The following is a 19,893-nucleotide window of genomic DNA, read 5'->3' on the forward strand; positions in this document are numbered from 1 at the left end:
TTGAAATGATAGTATTTTGGAGCTAGTAGCTTAAATAAAATACATTATTTAAAATAATTTCACTAGTTTTCTTTCCTTTTAGTTTTAAAAAAATTTGAAATTTTTAGTCTTTGTTAGTATGTATATATATTTACGTAGATGTTTTTACACGTGGCTACTCACTAGAAAATTTACAACCACAAACAAGGCTTGTGTTACATTTCTATAGACGAGCGCTGCTCTAGGACACGATTTTGGCCAAAGGAATGATCTTGTAAGGGGCCTCTTTCCAGCGAGCCTGCGGGAGTTTCCCACACCTGGTCTTGTGCTGAGTTGAGAGAAGTGAGGCTAAGACAGTAGAACCCAACTGCAAGGACAGGAAGTGTGAGAGCCACTCCCATCTCAGGGGTGGGAATTACTCACAGACTTCTCTTCAATTTCATTTCTGTCATTACCCATCGTCTGGCACTCTGCAGGCAACCTCAGCAGCGGCTGCTCGAGGTCAGGCCAAGACTCAGGCTGGCTGGTACCAGGTGCCGAGATAGGCCGGTATCAGCATTCTCCCCACTCAGGCTAATGTGATCAGGGATGCTCTGGGCATGTCAGACGCACAGTATCAGTCTCCTCTGTGGAGTAATCTGTGCACGCTGGCTCCCCTTCAAGGTCAAGCCTTTCTTTGAGACAGCAGGCAGCAGTCTCCTATCTGCTCCAAGGGCAGGTGGGATAAGGCCAGGCAGCTGCAAGCCCCATGCCTGAGGGTGGCTTCAATGATCTGGTGTGGCCATAAGACAGGCAGGAAATGGCTCCCTCTGGGCAAGCTTGGCTATAGAATGCCAGCAGGTGCCGTTCTACTAGGGCAAGCAGACACCTCGGAGGTCACTGGGCCAGTCCTCTCATCTTACACAGGGGAAAACTGAGACTCAGAGAAGAGAAGAAACCTAATCTGGCTGCCCTTAAGGGCTAGGGTCTGAGCTGAGTCTGGAAGCCACTTAAACAGGCTCCAAGGCAGAGATGTTGTTAGTGATCAGGACTCCCTGGCTTGATCACGGACAACTTGGCATGTGAACTTGTAAATGCACAAAACGACTCAGAGCTCTGCTCTAAACAGCCCGGCTTCTGCACTGCCTCCCACAGGGGGCCCTGTCTCTCCTGTGGCAGCACAGTCTTTTCCGTCTACACTGCCAGTAGACAGTGGGGGTGGGGCAGAGGATAGACATCGGTGCAGATGAGCGTCAGACATTACAGTCCTTATAAGCCCCTCGGTCACTCTACCCTGAGTGATCTTTCTAACACACAGTTTTGGTTTTATTTTTAAGGTTTCAAATGTACTTTATTTCTTCCATAATGCCATATTTTAATGCGTGCATGGAGCCTTTACTTGACATCAATTATGATTTGGCTTTTAAACCATTCAGTATGACACCAGCTGGGGGGATTACTGATCTCTCCATTCTGTTAGGGGTGACTCTGGCAACAGGGCACAGATTCCATCCTATTCCAATTTGTGTTGCAACATAGGTCCATACAGGCAATAGAGAAAGAGGCTCCACCAGCTAACACGGCATTACCATATCTGTCATGAAAATTATGTGTACATTTCTGGTGGCTCGGCCTTTCCATTGTTTGCTGAATGCTTTGAACTCGGAGATTACTTACTGTGCTGTTGGCCAAGGGAAATGTCATGAAGCTGAAGATAAAAGTGTAGCAATGCTTCAGCACTTTGGGAGGCTGAGGCTGGTGGATCAAGAGGTCAGGAGTTCGAGACCAGCGTGACCAACATGGTGAAACCTTGTCTCTACTAAAGATACAAAAAATTAGCTGAGCATGGTGGCACATGCCTGTGATCCCAGCTACGTGGGAGGCAGAGGCAGGATAATCAATTGAGCCCAGGAGGCAGAGGATGCAGTGAGCCAAGATTGTGCCAATGTACTCCAGCTTGGGTGATGGAGTGAGACTCTGCCTCAAAAAAAGAAAGAAAAAATGTGTAGCAGTGCAGCTGCTGTTGTGGTGCAAATTCACTTCAGGTACCTTGCAAATATCTCTGGAAAAGCCCATTTTGGGTTTTAGCCATCCCTCCCGTCAGCTGAACATGGTCAGTGACTAATGTCCAAGCCTTTTTGTCCAGCATCCAAAGCTCTTCATGACCTGGTCCTGCTCACCTTTCTACCCACATCCTCTGCTCCCTGAGCCTCCTGTATTGAAGATCTCTCCAGCCTCTGTGCCTTGCATACTCCAGCCCTGACTCTGGGAAGGCCCTTCTCCTCTTTGCCCGTCTGGATAATGTTTGCTTTTGTGTCAAGGCTCAGCTTGAGTGAAACTATCCCCAGCCACTCTCTGGGAAAGCTAGTCCTACCCGCTGCTCTGGGCCCTCATTCAGGGACAACTCTATCAGAGCACTCATCACACAGCATTGTGATGGGATTGGGTTGCTGTTATTAATCATAACAATCAATGATCAGAGAGCGTGAGGGAGAAGGGGAGCTTATCCAGACCAGGTACCTACTATGAGCCAGGATCTGTATTCTCACTGAATCCTCACCACAACCCAAGGTGCTTGGCAATATTCTCACCCCTAGTTTATGGGACACAGAGGCACAGAGCCTTCTGTGACTTGTCGAAACCCATACAGTCCCTGAGTGGCATGGCTATGCTTCTATTCAGCTTTCCCTGACTCTGGCTTGGAGGGATAGGTGGTCTGGAACAGTACTGACTAGACACTGAGAGGCCCTTGGTGTCTACTGAGAGTGCGTGGAAAATGGGCACAAACAGGGAGATGGCTCCCGGGCTCACCTTCCCAGCTCTTCCTTGGAAGCTTCCTTTCTGCATGTAGATTCCAGCCTGCCCAGGCAACATCTGCATCCGTGTGTGGTGTGTCTGGGGACAAGCAACCCCATGGCCCTGATTCCCATGGGACACAATGCTAGCTTTGCTACTACCCTGGTCTCTGAAGCCTGGTTGGAGCTGAAAAGCCAAGACCTCAAAGCCATCCCTGAACCGGCCTCCTATTGCCTGTAGGATGCCCATCTGGTGTTTGGGGAGTTGGGGAGGCCCCAAGGAGCCCAGTGGGAGGGAAGGTGCGTGAAGCTCTGTGGGAGAGCAGAGAGCTTGCCAGGCCTCTGAATGGTGCAGCTGGCGCCTGAGTCTCCTGACCCTGATCTTGAGAAATATGGGCCTCCCAGCCCAAAGCAGACAGGTGCTCTGGGGTGGGAACTGGACCCAGGCCTCAGAGCAGCTGTGATACCCTTCGCCTCCTTCTGCACCAGAGCACAGTGCACTCTCCCTTTTCTTCCTTGCCTCAGCTCCAGGGTGGCATTCACGTCTTCTTTGGGCTAATCCTCAGCACTGCAAACTTGGGTCCTTCCCTACAAGCAGGAATTGTTCCTGGGCACTGGTGGCCATCAGCTCAGTGCAGTGTTGTTGAAAAGGCAACCTGTCCTGGCCCCGCATGTGGCTCTTGGAAAGGGCCAAGGCCAGTGAGGTGACGCTCAGCCCTGCAGAAATATAGTCACGGACCGTCATGGACATTTGACAGAGACTGGCTGTCATCTACTCTCCCTTCTGGAAGGCACCCAAGTTCCTTTGGAGTCTTCTTGCTCCCACTAGGCGAAGCGTCGGGAGGGCTGGTCCAGATGCCAGAGTGGACAGGCCCTTCCTCACCACCCCAGTGTTGTCAGGGGTGGGCATGTGGCCTAAATACAGATACTGAGACTTTGGGCTTTGAGCAAGTGAGCCATGCCAGGACTGCAGAGTCAGGTGAGATTCAGCCTTCCCATCACAGACCACCACCCCGGCTCCTGGACCCTTGACAGCCCAGCTGCCTGTCCATCCACAGGTGCCACTCCCATCCCACCCCACTCCTTGGCTTCTGGTGATTTTCCCTTTGCTAGAGTTAGCCAGAGCTGGGTTCTGCAACCCGCTCCCTCCAGGACTCTTAATCTCTACTCCCCAGGCCCCAGCACATTTACAGTTACTCGCTAGAAAGACTGATGGCTCTGGTCTCAAGCCTACAGCCAACCCACTTGGTTCCCTGCGATAGCATTGTGCTAATGCCAGAAGATGGATATTAGCAATGAGTTACAAAGCTTTATAGATGACCTAATTTATCTCACCAAACACAGGCGTCTTTTGGGGACAGGCCTGCTTTGGGATCTTAGCAACTCTTTTTGCCCAGAGTGCCAAAGCAGGCCTCTCCACTCCCCACCCCCTCCTTGTGGACTTAAAGGGAGGCCTAAACTTGGCCTGGGGCTGGTTGACCACATCAGCAAAATGCCCAGATCAGAGAGTCCCCTAGGATCAAGTCTGCAAGGGGCAGACAGCTTTCAAAGGGCTGGGGGGGCAGGGTTTGCCAGGCAGCTGCCCTGACAAGAGAGGAGAACCAGGTGGGCAGGACATGGGGGTCCTTGAGTCTTAGTCCCTTTGTGGGGCCTGGTTCCTTCATGCCTGCCCTGGGGAGACAAGCTTAGTGCACTGAGGAAGAGCAGGGCTCTGGGGTTAGAACTGGCTCAAGCGGCAGCTCCACCGCTCACTGGCCCTTGGATCCCAGCAAGTTACTTCACTTGTCAGCACCCCAGGGGCCTTGCCTATTAGATGGGTTAGTAGAGGTTAGTCTCAGGAGTGCGGTGAGGATAAACATGGTGTGCTCAGCCTCGTTCCTTAGAAGGAACTCAGTGAATGTTCAGCCCACTAGCACTCCTAAACACCTTTGTCTGCAACCTCAGAAACTCAACAAATATGATATTTATTAGAAAGAATCATGTTAATTCTATCTCCAAGCCCTATTCTCCCAGGCTGGCAGGGAGTTTAGTCCCAGCTACTATTGAGATGGAGGGAAGGGGTCCCCCTTTGGTGTGGTCAGGCTTACATGCGGCCTGGAAAAAAAAGGATGGGCTGTTCTTGGTCCCTCATGGCCTCCTGATGTCTTCACCTGCAGTCACTTGCGGCTGGAAGCTGGGTAGCTCCCCTGCCTTTCCTGACCGTGGCATGTCTGCCTGAGGCAGGACTCTGGTGCCTGGAGCTAGCTTTCCTGGCAGCACCAGGCCCGTCACCTTCCTGGGGCATTGCTGGGGCAGGGTGACTAGTCTAGGGGAATGCTTCCCGCGCCCCTCCCTGTCCACATCAATCATCTGGGGTGAGAGAGCAGGGCATTTCTGCTTTCTGCTCCAGGAGCCTCACCTTCCCCTGAGGCAAGTGGCCTAGGGAGGAAAAAGGGCCAGGAGATGAAAGGACAAACTAGCAGCTCATATATTATACGGCCCTCTTCCTCCTGGAGTAGTAACTATTGTAATTAAAATGTTGGTTATAGCTTTGCCTGATCCCGGTTAACTCAGACCTGCCCTCACTCAACCCCTGTGAGGCCCATCTCATTCACCCTTTGAGGATTCTAAGTCTCCCACTGCCTACACCAGGGCAGCTTCTCTACCCTGGACACTGAGCCCACTCAGCAATGTTTTAGCAAGCGCTCCAGATGAGGGGAGGCTCACTAAAGCTTGAGAACCACTGCCTGACGCTCTTCTCCTGCCACAGAGGAGAAGAGAGCACTTTTCATTCTGGCAGAAAGGTTAACCTCCTGTTGCTTCCAATCCTTACATTAAATGCAGTTACCTATGTGCTGGGTGCCTTGGAACTAAGGTGTGAAGGAGACACTCAGCCCCATGCCCACTGTGCTTGCCCACTGCTGCTTCTGCCAGCTGCTCTCCCCGATTCTTCACCTGGTTGACTCTCACTTAACTCTCAAAGAGCAGGGTCATTGTCACTTTATCCTGGAAGTCCCATATACTCCCTGCATGCATTAGAGTCCCTTCCTCCAGGCTCACACAATGGCCTGTCTTTTTACCCTCCTCCTAGCCCTTCTTATGCTGTGACTCAATGTCTGCCTTCCTGCTGTCTCCCTGACCTTGCTAATTCTGTGAGGGTAGGAAGGTATCTGTCTTACTCCATGTAACAGCTCATTATATAGAATGGCAGAACTACTGACTGTTGACCAAACCAGCCTTGCCTTCCTCCTGGGGAGAGCTGGACTCCATTTCCCAGACTGTCTTGCTCCTAGGTATAGCCAGGCACCTGCATTCTGGCCAATGGGCTGTGAGGGGATGATAGGGCCACTTCCAGGCCTAGACCAGGACACCTCCCAGTCATGATGGCTTCCTAGCATGGAAACAACCAGGATGCTTTTGCAAGCCATAGGTTTCAGATGGTGAAACCAAGAGACAGGAAGATGCTGGGAGACCAACTGCCTGAAAATCAAAAGTGTTCATTTTTAAATTTGTGCTAAAAACGAATACATTCTATTGTGTCAAGATCCTGAGATCTGGGGGTTGTTCCAGCAGTTCACCTACCCTAATACAAAGAAGCTATGCTCACTGGAGAATAAACATGAACTGGTTTTATTTTCTCAATAACTATGCCTATCACTTCTCACTTTCCCTTTGAGTAGCTGCTCACTTGGTGATTTTCCTAGGGCCCAGAGTGTGTGCTAGTCTTAGTTATTCTAACATGCTCATTAAGGATCTCTCCAATCCTTAATTCTGTTCCTTTACATCTGGTCAAACTCTTTTTGTGCCACTCCTAGAGCACCGTGGCCCTTGGGAATTGGGGTGTGCTGGTGTAGATGGGGGTTACTTCTCCTAGACTCTTCCCTGAACTGCACCCTAGGCACTGGGGTGGGAAGGAGGCAGATGGGAAATGCAGACATCTCTTTGCTTGCCAGGCAAGGTTGCAGTGCCCTCCCTGGTGGATGGTGTTGTGAACTGGGGTGAGGGCACCCTCCCAACCAGCTGTTCTGGGCACTGGGGGTCTGCTGTGAGTTCTGATCCCAAATCTCAGCTGAATTCCTGCAGGTGGCATCTTGCCTGTCTGTCTTGCACTATGAGAATTCTGGAAAGTTTGAGGGCTCATGTCACTTTCTTTCTTCCATCAGTGGCCAGGCCTGTGGTCCCACAGAATCTTCACCTTCTGCTCCTCTTGGGAACAGGGCAGGAGGTGTGCCTGGCCGCACTCTCTGCTTGGCAGAACCCCATTTGCCATCAGGACCCAGTTAGATTTTCCTTGCCTGGTAACCATAAAAAGCAAATCTGTGTGTAAGCAACTGTCCAAGAAAGACACAAATGCCAGTCACCCTTTCTCTCAGCCTCCCTTAAACTTTATAAGTGGTTCTCCTGCATGTTCCCACAGCTTCAGGGAACAGACCCTGGCCTCTGCCCAAGGCAATTGCTCCCACCTCTCAGTACACTTTATATACGACCATGGGGAGGAAGCAGTGGCGGGCCATAGCCACAACGCAACAGAAGTCCCACTGGCACCAAAGCCCCCTTATAACAGTGTTCTCTCTGTGCCTTGCTCAGTGGCTGGACGTGCAGGTTCTCAGATGCTTTTGGAACCAGAGGTGTGCCCTCTATTAAGTTCCAAGAACTCCAGCCCAGGTGGGAAAAATTCTAGAGTCTGTAAAAGTCCCCAGATGGCCAGGTGCCTGTGTTGGAGGGCAGTCTTCGTGTGTGGCTTTGGAAGCCAGAGGGTTTGGCCTCAGCTCCGCTCTTGCCTAGCTGTGCTGGCTGAAGGGCTCAGGGTAGGCAATCCGGCCTGCACCTCCTGGCCCAGAACTGGCAGATCTCTCCACTAGATGGCACTCACAGTATAATGTTTCCTCATTTTTAATTCTACTATGAAAAAAATTGTCACTTTTTATACCGTTGAAGAGCACAAATGGAACTATGACTTAAAATGTACATAGTTGATTCTACGCATGACCATCTTTGGAATTCTGTCACATTTCCAAGAGTTGTCAAGTTCTCCCCCCTCTTTGGGGGTACAGGCTGGAGAGTGAGGGGCCTGCTGTGGCATGGCTGACCTGTGCCCCAGGCCAGCACATACATCGCCTGCAAGTGTTGGTCCTCCTTCCTCATAACCTGCCCTGAGTTCCTGGCGTAGGCCCCGACCGCAGACATAGCTGCTGGGCTCCTTCCTGCACTGTTAGTTCACTGCTCTCACAGTCTGCCACCTGGTACCCTCAGAACTGTGGGAGAAGCCCGTTGTCCTCTCAGCTGCACTAGCTGCCCCTCTCCCCCCAAGCCTGACTTTCCTCTTGGCCTTTGTGCATTTCCCTGGGGGAGGCCGTGCTTGGTGCACACTGGCATGGCCCACTTGGTGATTATTTCCTGTTCCTGCCCCCAGGTAACTGCCTTCAACCTAGCGAGGATAAGTCCTTATGGTGCCTTGAACTCAAGAATAAAATGTCCCCAGACTCCTTAAGGGCAGAGACTGGACCCTGATCATCTCAGGGCAACTCAAGGCCGGCTCAAAGCTGCGGTCACACTAGTGGTTTGCTAAGTTGGGCGTGAATGGGTTTCTTGGCCTTCCTGTGATGGCGTGTTGCTGTGGTTTAAGGTAGGTCTTCTTCTTATTCATTCTTAGCCCCAACATGGCCTATAGCTGAAGGCTTAGTCAGAAACTGCTGTAACAGGAAGCCCACACTTCTGGGGTCAGGCTGACCTGGGAGGGTCCAGACTCCCCTACCTTCCAGCTGTTTGGCCTCAGGAGATTCACCTTACCCCTCTGGCCTGACACCTACATGGGCTATGAAGGGCAGGGAGCTTTGCCAGCTGCAGCCAGAACCAAGCATGAGCCTCAAGTGCAGCCTCCCAGGTCCCATCTGAACAGGCTGATAGGAAGCACCCCAAATCCGGAGTCCCTGGCAGAGGGGGAGCAGTGGGGATCACGCTCGGGCCCCGGGCAGCACTGGCATTGGGCCCTAGTCTGCAGATAGCTGCACCACGCTCCGCAAAGGCTGACTCAACTGCTCACTGCCCACCACCTGTCTCGTTCTCCCTGAGCTGCTCAGCAGCCACACAAAGGCCGGAGGACAGAGATGGGCAGCTCTGGGGAGCAGCTGTGGGGATCTGCAGGAACCTGCTGCAGAGGCAGGCTTGAGACAAAGGAGTTTAGGAATTTTCCTTTCCATAACCAAGTCCTTAGACATCCCCAGCCCAGGTGGGGAAAATTCTAGAATCTGTAGGGGGCCTCAGATGGCCAGGTGCCTGTGTTAGAGGGCAAGGTAAGTGTGTAGCTAAAAGCCAGAATGCCTGGGCTCAAGGCCCAACCCCGCCACTAGCTGTGTGTCTAGCTGGGAATTCTTTCTAATCCCCACTGTCTGCTTTTGTACAATAGGTATAACGATATTCCCTGTCTTAGAGGGATGTTGGGAGTACTGTGAGAGGCAGAATAATGATCCTCAAAGATGTCCATCTTCTAATTTCTGGAACCTTGTGGCTATGTTACCTTGTATGGCAAAGGGTCTTCTCATACCTCCCCCCATAACTCTGACACTGCTGGCAAGAGTCAAATAAATTCTTGTAAATAGCTCTGGCCCAGATAATGAACATGCACACAGGTGGTGTCCCTTATCTGGTCTATGAGTCACACACTCAGTGCCTTTCTGAATTGATGGCTGGAGTGTGTTGACCTCTACCTTCTAGTTCTAGCCTTGGCTCACCACCCCTTTCCCCAGGCCCGGGGCCGCACTCCTCCTCTAGATGGCAGGACCCTGCCTACCTCACTACTTGCATTTCTTCCCTATCCTAATAGCTGAGACCCTTTCTCCTGGTTTCACCGTCAACCTCTGTTTTCTACTCCATACCCCAGGATCCCTTCACTACCACCTTCTGATGTGCAGTTTTACTACAAAGATTCTTGCATTAGATGAAAAGGAATACCCAAGTGAAATCACGGGTACTTGAATTTTGCCCAGGGGCATGCGGCTGGAAAGGGTGTTCCTGCACTCAACTTCAGCCTGTGACCCTGGGAACTCCAGTATGAATGGGGCAAAGGTAGGCATGCCCCTGTCCCAGGCAGGATCCGCTCATACCTGATCCTAGAGAGGCCTGAGCCTGGGGTGCTCCCTCTGTGGACAGCCAACAGACAGATCAACTCAGAGTGGCTGGGGTGGCTTTACTGCTTTGTGACCAGTCATAGACTCACTGGCTCACAGGGCCCCAGTGAGGCCCTAGCACAGTCAGTTCACAGCCACCACCTCCCAGGGTGTCTAAATTCAGCTGACACTCGGCGCCCTGCCCAGACCCCTCGGCACTCACTGTTTCCATCACGCTGCCAGTGGCCTCCTTCCTCAAGCATCTGCAACTGTCCCTGAAGGCTGTCTCTGTCCGCAGAGTTTGGCCCATGTGAGGGTAGGCCAGAAATGCCAGTTACTCCCCAGAAAGCAGTTCGCAATGACCGGGGGTGGGAGTGGGTGGGTAGAGCCCCAGCCTCACTTCTTGGGTGAGACCCCTCTGAGGCCTGTTTTGCACTGTGTCCAGAAGCCCCTGCAGGAACTGAGCCTGGGTGCTGGCAGCAGCAATCCACTTACTAGCACACCCTGGCTGGCTTTCCTCCCTTCCCTGACTCCCTTCCTCATGCCAGATCCTGGTCTCGGACTCTGCTTTTTGGGGAGCCCAAGCTAAAGAAAAGGCTCCCTGGCAGCAGCGCCAGCCCTGCTATGCACACTGGCTTCTCTGGAAGGCACTTTTACTTAGTTCATTAACAACGACATTATAAAACTCGCGAGTTTAAAACATTGTTTTGTAACTGCTAATGCGACAGCAGAGCAGTTCTTTAGGCCAGGTTATTCCCCTCCCTCCTGCCACATCCCAATTCTCTGCCTTGGAATTTATAACCATCCTTGCTTAAATATTCTCGGGTTGTGCTACTGTTTTTCCCTGGCTTTATTTCCAGGTATTGTGTTTACACTTTCACCCTAAGATGTTCCCATTGACTAGTTTCTTTCCTTGCATTTACTGTGAATTTTAAAATCCTCATTTTCCAATTAGCCAAGAGCTCGTTATCCAGATAATTGATAGGACTTTCTAATTTCTTCCCCATGTGAGTATCCTGTCGATTTGGCCTACCTTTCCAAGTTGTGCCTGGAGACAGCGCTGCGGCTCCCGTGGGAGCAGCGTTGTGGAAGTCAGCCCTTCCAAGACCAGGGGCATGGGGACACCCCCACCAGGGCAGCAGAGCTGGAAGGTGCTCAGGCCTACCTGGGCTGATCTCAAAGAGGTGCTTCCCTGGGTCCTCAGGGCCAGGAAGAAGTTCGGTCACCTGGGTCCCTTGTAGAGAAATAAATCCCTAAAAAGGAGGCAAACACAAACACAAAGAGCATGAGATAATGGGGAGGGGACTGCTGTCGTCAGTGGCCCTGGAGAGCAGAGGGTTGGACCTGGGGCCCTCCAGGCACTGGCTGGGAAGGCTGGGCCTCAGGGAGGGGCACATGCCTCCTCTCCCAGGCAGAGATGAGGCCTACTCAGGGTCCCAGGTGGACTGGGGTGGACACTGTTGTCTGCACACCTGGTTGGAGGAGCTCTGCTCACAGGCAGGGGCAACTCCGGAGCAGGGAGGGAGGCTCCCACCTCCGAGAGTGCCTGATCCAGTGTGCTGCCTCTGGCCTTTCTGGGCCAGCAGGGTTTTAGGCTGGTAAGTGTCAGGGAGAAGCCTGGGTCCCTGGCTCCTGAGGCGACATGGGGGAAAGGACCAACAGATCTGTGTCCGTCCAGTCCTGCCACCTCTTGGCTAGGTGAGATTTCATTTCTTTACCTATGAGATAGAAGTCAGCTACCATGCACATGGTATCCCTCACGGAGAGTGCCAGGTGCCTGGGGTGCCTGTGGATGCATGACAGAGGGCTGCTTCACCTCTGTCTCTAATGCTGAAGTCTGGCAGCTGGGCTGAAAAACGCAGAAAAAAAGCATGGGATACAGGGATGGGGAGGCTGGCTTTGAGTCTCAGCCTTGCACTTCCAGGCTGTATGACCTCAGGTAAGCTGCTCAATGTCTCTGAACCTCAGTTTCCACATCTGCACAATGGGACACCAACTCACACGTCTCAGGAGGGTTGAGATGCCAGATTCCTGTGTGGTAAGTCCTACTTGTGAAGACGAGGTGTTGTGATACTGCTGTGATTGACACTTCCCCAACCCCCAGGTTAGGCAGAGCCTCCTTTATCCTTCTTCTGTATGTCAGTAACTGTGAGCTCTGCTAAGGCCTTTCTTTATGTCATTCATGCTTGGTTTTGCTCAACTCAGACTTGGTATGGCTTGACTACACATTTCTGGTCCTCTCAATGGAAAACCCATTTTAAACTCCACTCCTGCAACCGACCACCTGGGTTCAAATCCTGGCTCAGCTACAGGAACATTGCTCAACTGGTCTGTGCCCAGTTTTCTTAACTGTGAAACAGGAATGATAAAGTACTTTGTGGGGATGTTTGTAGCATCAAATGAATTAGCCCTTGGAAGATCTTAGAACAGTGCCTGGTACACAGTGGGAACTGTGTGTTTGCTAAATAATTGCCTGGTATTACTGTCTGTCAGGGCTCCACACCTAGTGGGGCACAGCATCCCTGTGCCTGCATTTGCCCAGGTAAGGGGCAAAGTCACCTGCTATACCCAGGTTGCCTTCTGCTCCCACCTCTATGTGTGCTCACAGAGCACCCCTCCCATATTTTCCAGGCAAATCCTGCCTTTCACAGGGTGATGGGAGCCTCCCACGTGCTGCTGGAATCTTGCACTGCAAGGACACGTGGAAATGCCTCTTCTCATTTAAGCAACATTAATGCAGAAAGGCAGAACATCGTCTTTACCCGCAGATGCTTGCTTTAGAGGAATTACAGCAATAAACCAGAGAGCCAGCTGGTAATCTTTGTAACTGAATTAACAGTTACTTTCTTGTTAGAGAACTTGGAGCTACTGGAAATAAATTAGGATTGCAGCCCCAGGATGGAGAAATGTGCTCATTAGAGGGCGTGGGTGAGATCCATCACTGGCTAATGGGATGCATCTCGGGCATTTGCTATTTCAGTAACCAAGTTTCTGTGTAATTCTGGGTACTCTGCTATTTTTTCTGTGTCCCAATATCTGTCATCCATACAAAGAGAGTAACAATATTGACATTGGCATTGCTTTCTACTACAGCTAAATGGAAAAGGAGTATAATAGCTTCTGTCTATGAAGATTGTACTATATTTCTGGCTCTTTACCTAAATTATTAGATTTAATGTAGAGGCCCTGGGAGTAGGTACTACTATTCCTGTCTTCCCAGACAAGTAGACAGAGGTCAGAGAGGTGAGATGCAACCAGCCCTGTGCCTACCACCCACAAGGGTGTGCTGGGGATGTTGGCCCACGTGTGTCCGCTGCTGAAAACCCAGGCTTTGCTCTTTGCTTCCTTACCTTTATCATGGTAGCCACCAGCTGACTTTGTTTGCAAGAAGCCATAGTGGAGAGCTAGGCCGCGACTGTGGGATCCACTGCTAACTTCTCAGGGAAATCCCAGTGTGGCCGCCACCACTGCAGAGGGTCCTATTACTGGCCCTTGGCTGCCCAGATTCCTCTGCCACCCACAGGTCAAGAATGTGGCTTTGATCCCAGGGGCTTCAGGACTGGGTGGGGGGGGGGCCTGGGTAGTAGAGGGAGTCTGCTCTCCAGTCCCTGGTACGACATTTGCTAAATCTATGATGAAAAGACGTGAATGGAGTCAGAATGTAGGAGTCAGCTGAGACGCTCAGGTTAGGGATCAACCTTAAGCATGGCTTGGAGTCACCTCAGGGCTTGCTAAAACATGGAGAGCCTGGTGTTTTGGTGGTGTTTAACAACGAGCTCTCTGAGAAAAATAAAGTACCTTGATTTGGAGTGTTTGCTAACCTCAGTGATATAAATCCCCTCCCCCTCCATGGCCTATTTTATGACATCATTGCATGTGGCGCTGAGAAGAGACGCACCATAGTGTTTGCACCACACAGATGCAATAGAGGTCAGTAACCACCAGCACTTAAGGCATGTGAAGTCATAGTGTGTGAAGTTAGGAAAGGATATATTTTGAGTACTTTTTAGCCTTTGTTTTTACTATAATGTATTTTTTGGTAGGTTTTTGTGATTTTATTTTATTTTTTGAGACAGGGTCTTGCTCTGTAGCTGAGGCTGGAGTGCAGTGGTGAGATCTTGGTTCACTGCAGCCTCAACTTCCTGGGCTTCAGTGATGCTCCCATCTCAACCTCTAATTGGGATCACAGGTGTGTGCCACCACGCCCAGCTAGTTTTGGCTATTTTTAAATTTTCAGTAGAAATCGGGTCTCCCTACGTTGCCCATGCTGATCTTGAACTCCTGGGCGAAAGCAATCTTCTTGCTTTGGCCTTCCAAAGTGTTGGGATTACAGGCATGAGTTACCCCACCCAGCCTGATTTAACTTCTAATAGTGGAAGGGTTGAATCAGAATAATGCTGGACCCCACCCCCGAGTTTCTGACTCTATAGGTCTGGGGAAAGTGGGACCATTTGTTATTTCTAACCATTTTTCTGATGCTGCGAGCCCTGGGGAATGCACTTTGAGAACCACTGGTCTAGGGGCACTAAGGGAAGGTGGCCAGAGGATGAGGCCTTTTCCATGAGCTCAGTCAGCACCTCTGTTTCCTCACCTGGAAAATGAGAACAATAATAGTATCTGCTTCGTGAGGCTGTCAGGAGGATTAAGTGATTTGATATCTGTCCCCAGTGGCCTTAGAGAGCCTGGTTTTTGCCAAGATTCTGTGCTTTGGGCACATGCAGGTGACAAGGGCCAGTACCTGCTTCTAACACCTCAAACAGTGCCCTCAACTATGAGGGTCCTGGGAATTCTTCTAGGAGCGCAAAGTGAGTATCAGCACTTTGCCAGCTGGCCTTCCTACTATAGTACCAGGTCAGGGCTTGACTGTTTGTATCTGGGAGGGAATCAGGCACACAGTTTGTACCTAGAACTGTGCAGTTTGCAGATGGGCACCTGGGTACAGACATAGTGTACAAACTCCAGGCACATGATAGATTTCCACAAATGTTGGGCCATTTCCCCCTTCCCCATTTGTCCGAGCTCATGTTCATTTGCTCTGTTAGGGAATCGCTCAGCCTATGTATCTAAGTTCCTCCTGAGAGGCAGCAGCTGACTTAATGCATCTCTTGCTCCACACGAATGCAGTCCATTGGTGTAAGTAGCTAATGGATAAAGAATGTGCCATTCTGTCTTCATCTAGGAAGGCTTAGTATTTGCAAGTTTTAGACATTGCATAATTGCCTTCAAAAAGTCTTTATCAAATTATGTTCCATTAAAAGTGTATGAGAATGCCCATTTCTGTATGCTGTTCCCATTGCATGGTCGTTAAGTACTGACTGTCCTTTTAAATAAAGACTCTTATGACATATTTATTGACCATTTGTATTTCTTCTATTAATTCCTTGTTAACACCCTTTACCCATTTTTCTATTGGGTTGTTTTTTATTTTAACCGTATATTTTATTTATTTATATTGGATAACCCAATATATCAAAAAATCAGCATTTCAACAAGTAATCAATATAAAATTATTAATGAAATAGTTTACATCTTTTATAGTAAATCTTTGGAATCCACTTATAGCATATCAGATTTACATACCAAAATTTTATCAAATATATGTGATCTGTATTTAGATCTTATGAAATTTGAAGTAGATTCACGTGCCCAAATTGGTTCAGATATACTGTAGCAGGTAGAATAATGGCTCCCCAAAAGATGTGCCTGTCCTAATCCCTGGAACATGCGAATATGTTATGTTACATGACAAGCATTTAACTAAAGTTTCAGATTGAATTGAAGTTGCTAACCATCTGAACTTAAATCTGGTAGTATTAGAATTCCAACTTGATTATTCTATTTCAAATTTATCTGGCTATTCTAGGCCCTTTAAACTTCTATATGAATTTTAGAATCAGCTGGTCAATTTCTATTAATAGAAAAATGCCTACTGGGATTGTGATTGGGATTGCATAGGTCGATTTGGGGAGAATTGATATCCTAACAATAATAAGTCTTCTTATCAATGAACACAGCATAACTCCTCATTTATTTACAGCTTTCATTTTCCCAACAGTAATTTGTAGTTTTTAGTGAACAAGGGATGATATGCATCCCTAAGTTTATCAGGAATCAATATTGAATTTTGTCAGATGCTTTTTCTGAATCTATTAGATGATTATTTTTTTCTCTTTCTTCATTTGTTAATATGATACATTAATTTTCAAACATTAAATCAACCTTGCATTTTTGAGATAAACCCCACTTGGTCATTACGTATTTTCTTTTTTATGTGTCATTGGATACAAGTTGATAAAATTTGGTTGAGAACTCTTTCAACTGCGTTCACAAAGAATATTGATATATAGTGTCCTTGTCTTGTAATGTCTTTGGCTAGCCTCATAAAATGCATTGGCAAATATGCTCATTTTGAAATAGAATAAAAAGCTGGAGTTCTAATACTACTTGATTTCAAAATATTGTAAATCTACGGTAATCAAAACAATGAGAAATTAGCATTAAAATCAATTAATGAAACAGAATAGAAAGATCAGAATAGACCCATATATACCTCCACATCCATCTATCTATCTATCTATCTATCTATCTATCTATCTATCTATCTCCACATATGGATAATTGATTTTGACAAAGGTGTAAAGGCTAGTCACTGGAGGAAAGATAGTGTTTCAACAAATGACGGTGGAACAACTGCATATTTGTGTGCAAAAAAAATGAATCTCAGTTCATGCCTCACACCATATATAAAAAATATACTCAAAATGAATGATATACCTAAATGAAAAATCTGAGACTATAAAACTTCTAGTAGAAAACCTTTATGATTTTGGATTAGACAAAAAGTTCTTGCATATGACATCAAAGCTTGACTCGAAAGAGAACGAATTTATAAACATGACTCATTTAAATTAAAAAACTGCCTTTCAAACACATTAAGAGAGTGAAAAGACAAATTACATGCTGGGAAAAATATTTGAATATCATATATCTGATAAAGGACTTGTACCCAAAATACATAAAAAACACCATAAAAATTCTATAATAAGGGAACAATCCAATTTAAATAAATAGGCAAAAGATTTAAACAGGTAATTACCATAGAAGATATAGGGTTGGAAGATAAGCTCATGAGATGATCTTCAACATTATTAGCAGTTAGGAAAATGCAAATTAAACAAATAATTGGATACCACTACATATCTATTAGATAAAATAAAAAGACTGAACAGAATAAGTGTTGCTGTGGGTGCAGAGGACCTAGAATTCTTGTACACTGTTGTGGTAATGTTAAATGACAATCGCCTTGGAAAATAGTTTAGCAGTCTCTTAAAGAGTTAAACAGGCTGGGCTTGGTGGCTCACGCCTGTAATCACAGCACTTTCAGAGGCAGAGGCGGGCAGATCATGAGGTCAGGAGTTCGAGACAGCCTGGCCAATATGGTGAAAGCCTGTTTCTACTAAAAAAAAAAAAAAAAATTATCCAGGTGTGGTGGCATGCACCTGTGGTCCCAGCTACTCAGGAGGTGGAGGCAGGAGAATCGCTGGAACCCGGGAGGCAGAGATTGCAGTGAGCCAAGATGGTACTACTGCACTCCAGCCTGGTTGAAAAAAAGAGTTAAACATACACCTGGGATATGATCCAGCCATTCTCTTCCTACGTATTTACGCAAGAGATGTGGAAGCATATTTCCATACAGAGATTTGTATACAAATCTTCTCAGTTTTATTTATAATATCCAAAAATTGTCTGTAACCCAAATGGCCATCATGAGGTGAATGATAAGCAAACTGTGGTACATCCATACAGTGCATTACTACTCAGCAATACCAGTGAATGAACTCTTAATGCATGCTGCAACATGGATGCCTCTCTAAATAATTATGCCCAGGGAAAGAAGATAGACAACAAGCCAGAGTAAGTACTGTGTGATTCCATTTCTATACAATTGTAGAAAATGAGAAATAAGCAGACCAGTCTGGGGCCAGGTGTCAGGAGGGGCAAAGGGAATGGGAGGAGGGATTACAACAGAATATAAGGAAGCTTTTGGCAGTGCTGGATATGTTTGTTGCCTTGATTGTGGTGATAGTGTCACAGATGTACACCTATATTAAAAACTTAACAAACAGTGTCCATGAAATATGTGCAGTTCATTGTATGTCAATTACACCTCAATAAAACTCTTGAGAAAAACCTGATATTTGATTCAGTTATCAAAAAAGTTTTAGGTATATGTATTTCCTAACAGATTACTATAAAAGTAGTGGCTCGAAACAAGATAAATTCATTTCCTTACAGTTCTGGAGGTCAGAAATCTGTAATGGTCTTACTGGGTTACATTCAATAGCTGGCAGGGCTGTCCCTTCTGGAGCTCTAGGGGAGGATCTGCTTCTTACTTTTCCAGCTTTTAAAAGCTTCCTGCACCCTTCCACTATCTTCAAAGCCTCACATCTTCAAATTGCCCTCTGACCTCCTTGTCTGCCTCCCTTTCCACTCTAAAGAACCCTTGTGATTATATTAGATCCACCTGGATAATCCAGGGTAATTTCTTTAAAGTTAGAGGGTTAGCAACCTTAACTCAATCTGCAACCTTAATTAAATGCTTAACATGTAACATAACATATTCGCATATTCCAGGGATTAGGACAGGCATATCTTTTGGGGAGCCATTATTCTACCTACTACAGTATAGCTGAACCAATTTGGGCACGTGAATCTACTTCAAATTTGATAAGATCTAAATACACATCACATGTATTTGATAAAAACTTGGTATGTAAATCTGATATGCTATAAGTGGATTCTAAAGATTTACTACAAAAGATGTGAAATATTTCATTAATAACTTATATTGATTACTTGTTGAAATGCTGATTTTTGGACATATTGGGTTATCCAATATAAGTAAATAAAATGTCATTAAAAGACAACCCAATAGTAAAATGGGTAAAGGGTGTTAACAAGAAATTAATAGAAGAAATACAAATGGTCAATAAATATGTCATAAGATTCTCTATTTAAAAGGTGGTCAGTACTTAATGACCATGTAGTAGGAACAGCATGCAGAAATGGGCATTCTCATATACTTCTGATGGAACATAATTTGATAAAGACTTTTTGAAAGCAATTTTGCAATGTCCAAAACAATTTTAAAATAAAATGTCCTTGTGTTGAATTTTAAGAAATTTGTTCTAAGGAAAAACTAATGCATAAAAACGTATGCATAACAATCCTCAGTGTAACCTTTTTTACTGCACAAAATGCAAAACAACTTGTTCCTCGGTCATAGGGGAGTGATTAAATCATTTCTGGTAAGACCATACCAGAATGAGGTACATACCAAAGGTTTCTAAGATGAATTACTAAGAAATAAGACACCAGAAAAATAATATTAATACAATTCCGTCCTAATGTCTGTTACTGTCCTCTCCCCAGAGCCTACAAGTTACATGTTAACCTTTAGAAATAGCACAGAAATCATACCCTCTGGGAGGGAGTGGTGGGAATGGTGAAGGAGCTTTCATGTTTTGCTCTGTAACGTTTGCATCAACATAAAATTTAAATAACGTTAAAGTTGAAAAGAAAAGCGATCAGCTAATGCATACAGCACTTCCCATGCCCCAGCCACGGGCTGCTGCCACCTGATTACCATCATACTCTCTGACCTCATGTGTCGGGACCAGGTCAGCCTGCACAGTGTTTTTGCAGCCTGGAATGCCCATCTATCATTTCCAGAAAACAAAGAGTGATTTTTCCTTCTCTCTTCTGCAAGCATTTAGGGTGACAGTCCCCTCAAGCTTCCTCAGACTGAAATCAAGTGGCAAGTACTTTCCAGGTCCTCTGATCAGGGTCTGCACACAACCCTGCCTGCAGGGAACCCCTGCTCACATCAGGATGCTGCCACAGCTCATTTTGCAAAGAATCATTGTCTTGGGAACAGTCCCCAGATCACTGGATGATCCGGAAGCCTTCAGCTTAGTCCAGAGGAGAAAATGAGATTAACAATAGCAATACGACAAAGATTTCTTTTTCTTTTTTTTTTTTTTTGAGATGGAGTC

General features: G+C 47.2%; 1 protein-coding gene across 13 annotated transcripts in view; it reads right to left on the reverse strand.

The window, feature by feature from the left end:
* Positions 1-19,893, reverse strand: part of ARHGAP22 (Rho GTPase activating protein 22) — a 217,522-nt gene that overhangs the window by 94,484 nt on the left and 103,145 nt on the right. For all 13 annotated transcript variants that reach the window (XR_005196352.1, XM_037729973.1, XM_037729972.1 and 10 more), the window contains one exon: positions 11,004-11,091. Coding sequence is in view for 11 of the 13 variants with exons in the window: in XM_037729973.1 (XP_037585901.1) it covers positions 11,004-11,091 (88 nt within the window). In the remaining 2 variants the exon portion in view is untranslated. The remainder of the gene's footprint in view (positions 1-11,003; positions 11,092-19,893) is intronic.

This window comes from Cebus imitator, unplaced genomic scaffold (assembly GCF_001604975.1).
Source record: "Cebus imitator isolate Cc_AM_T3 unplaced genomic scaffold, Cebus_imitator-1.0 Scaffold326, whole genome shotgun sequence".
NCBI classification, from domain to species: domain Eukaryota; kingdom Metazoa; phylum Chordata; class Mammalia; order Primates; family Cebidae; genus Cebus; species Cebus imitator.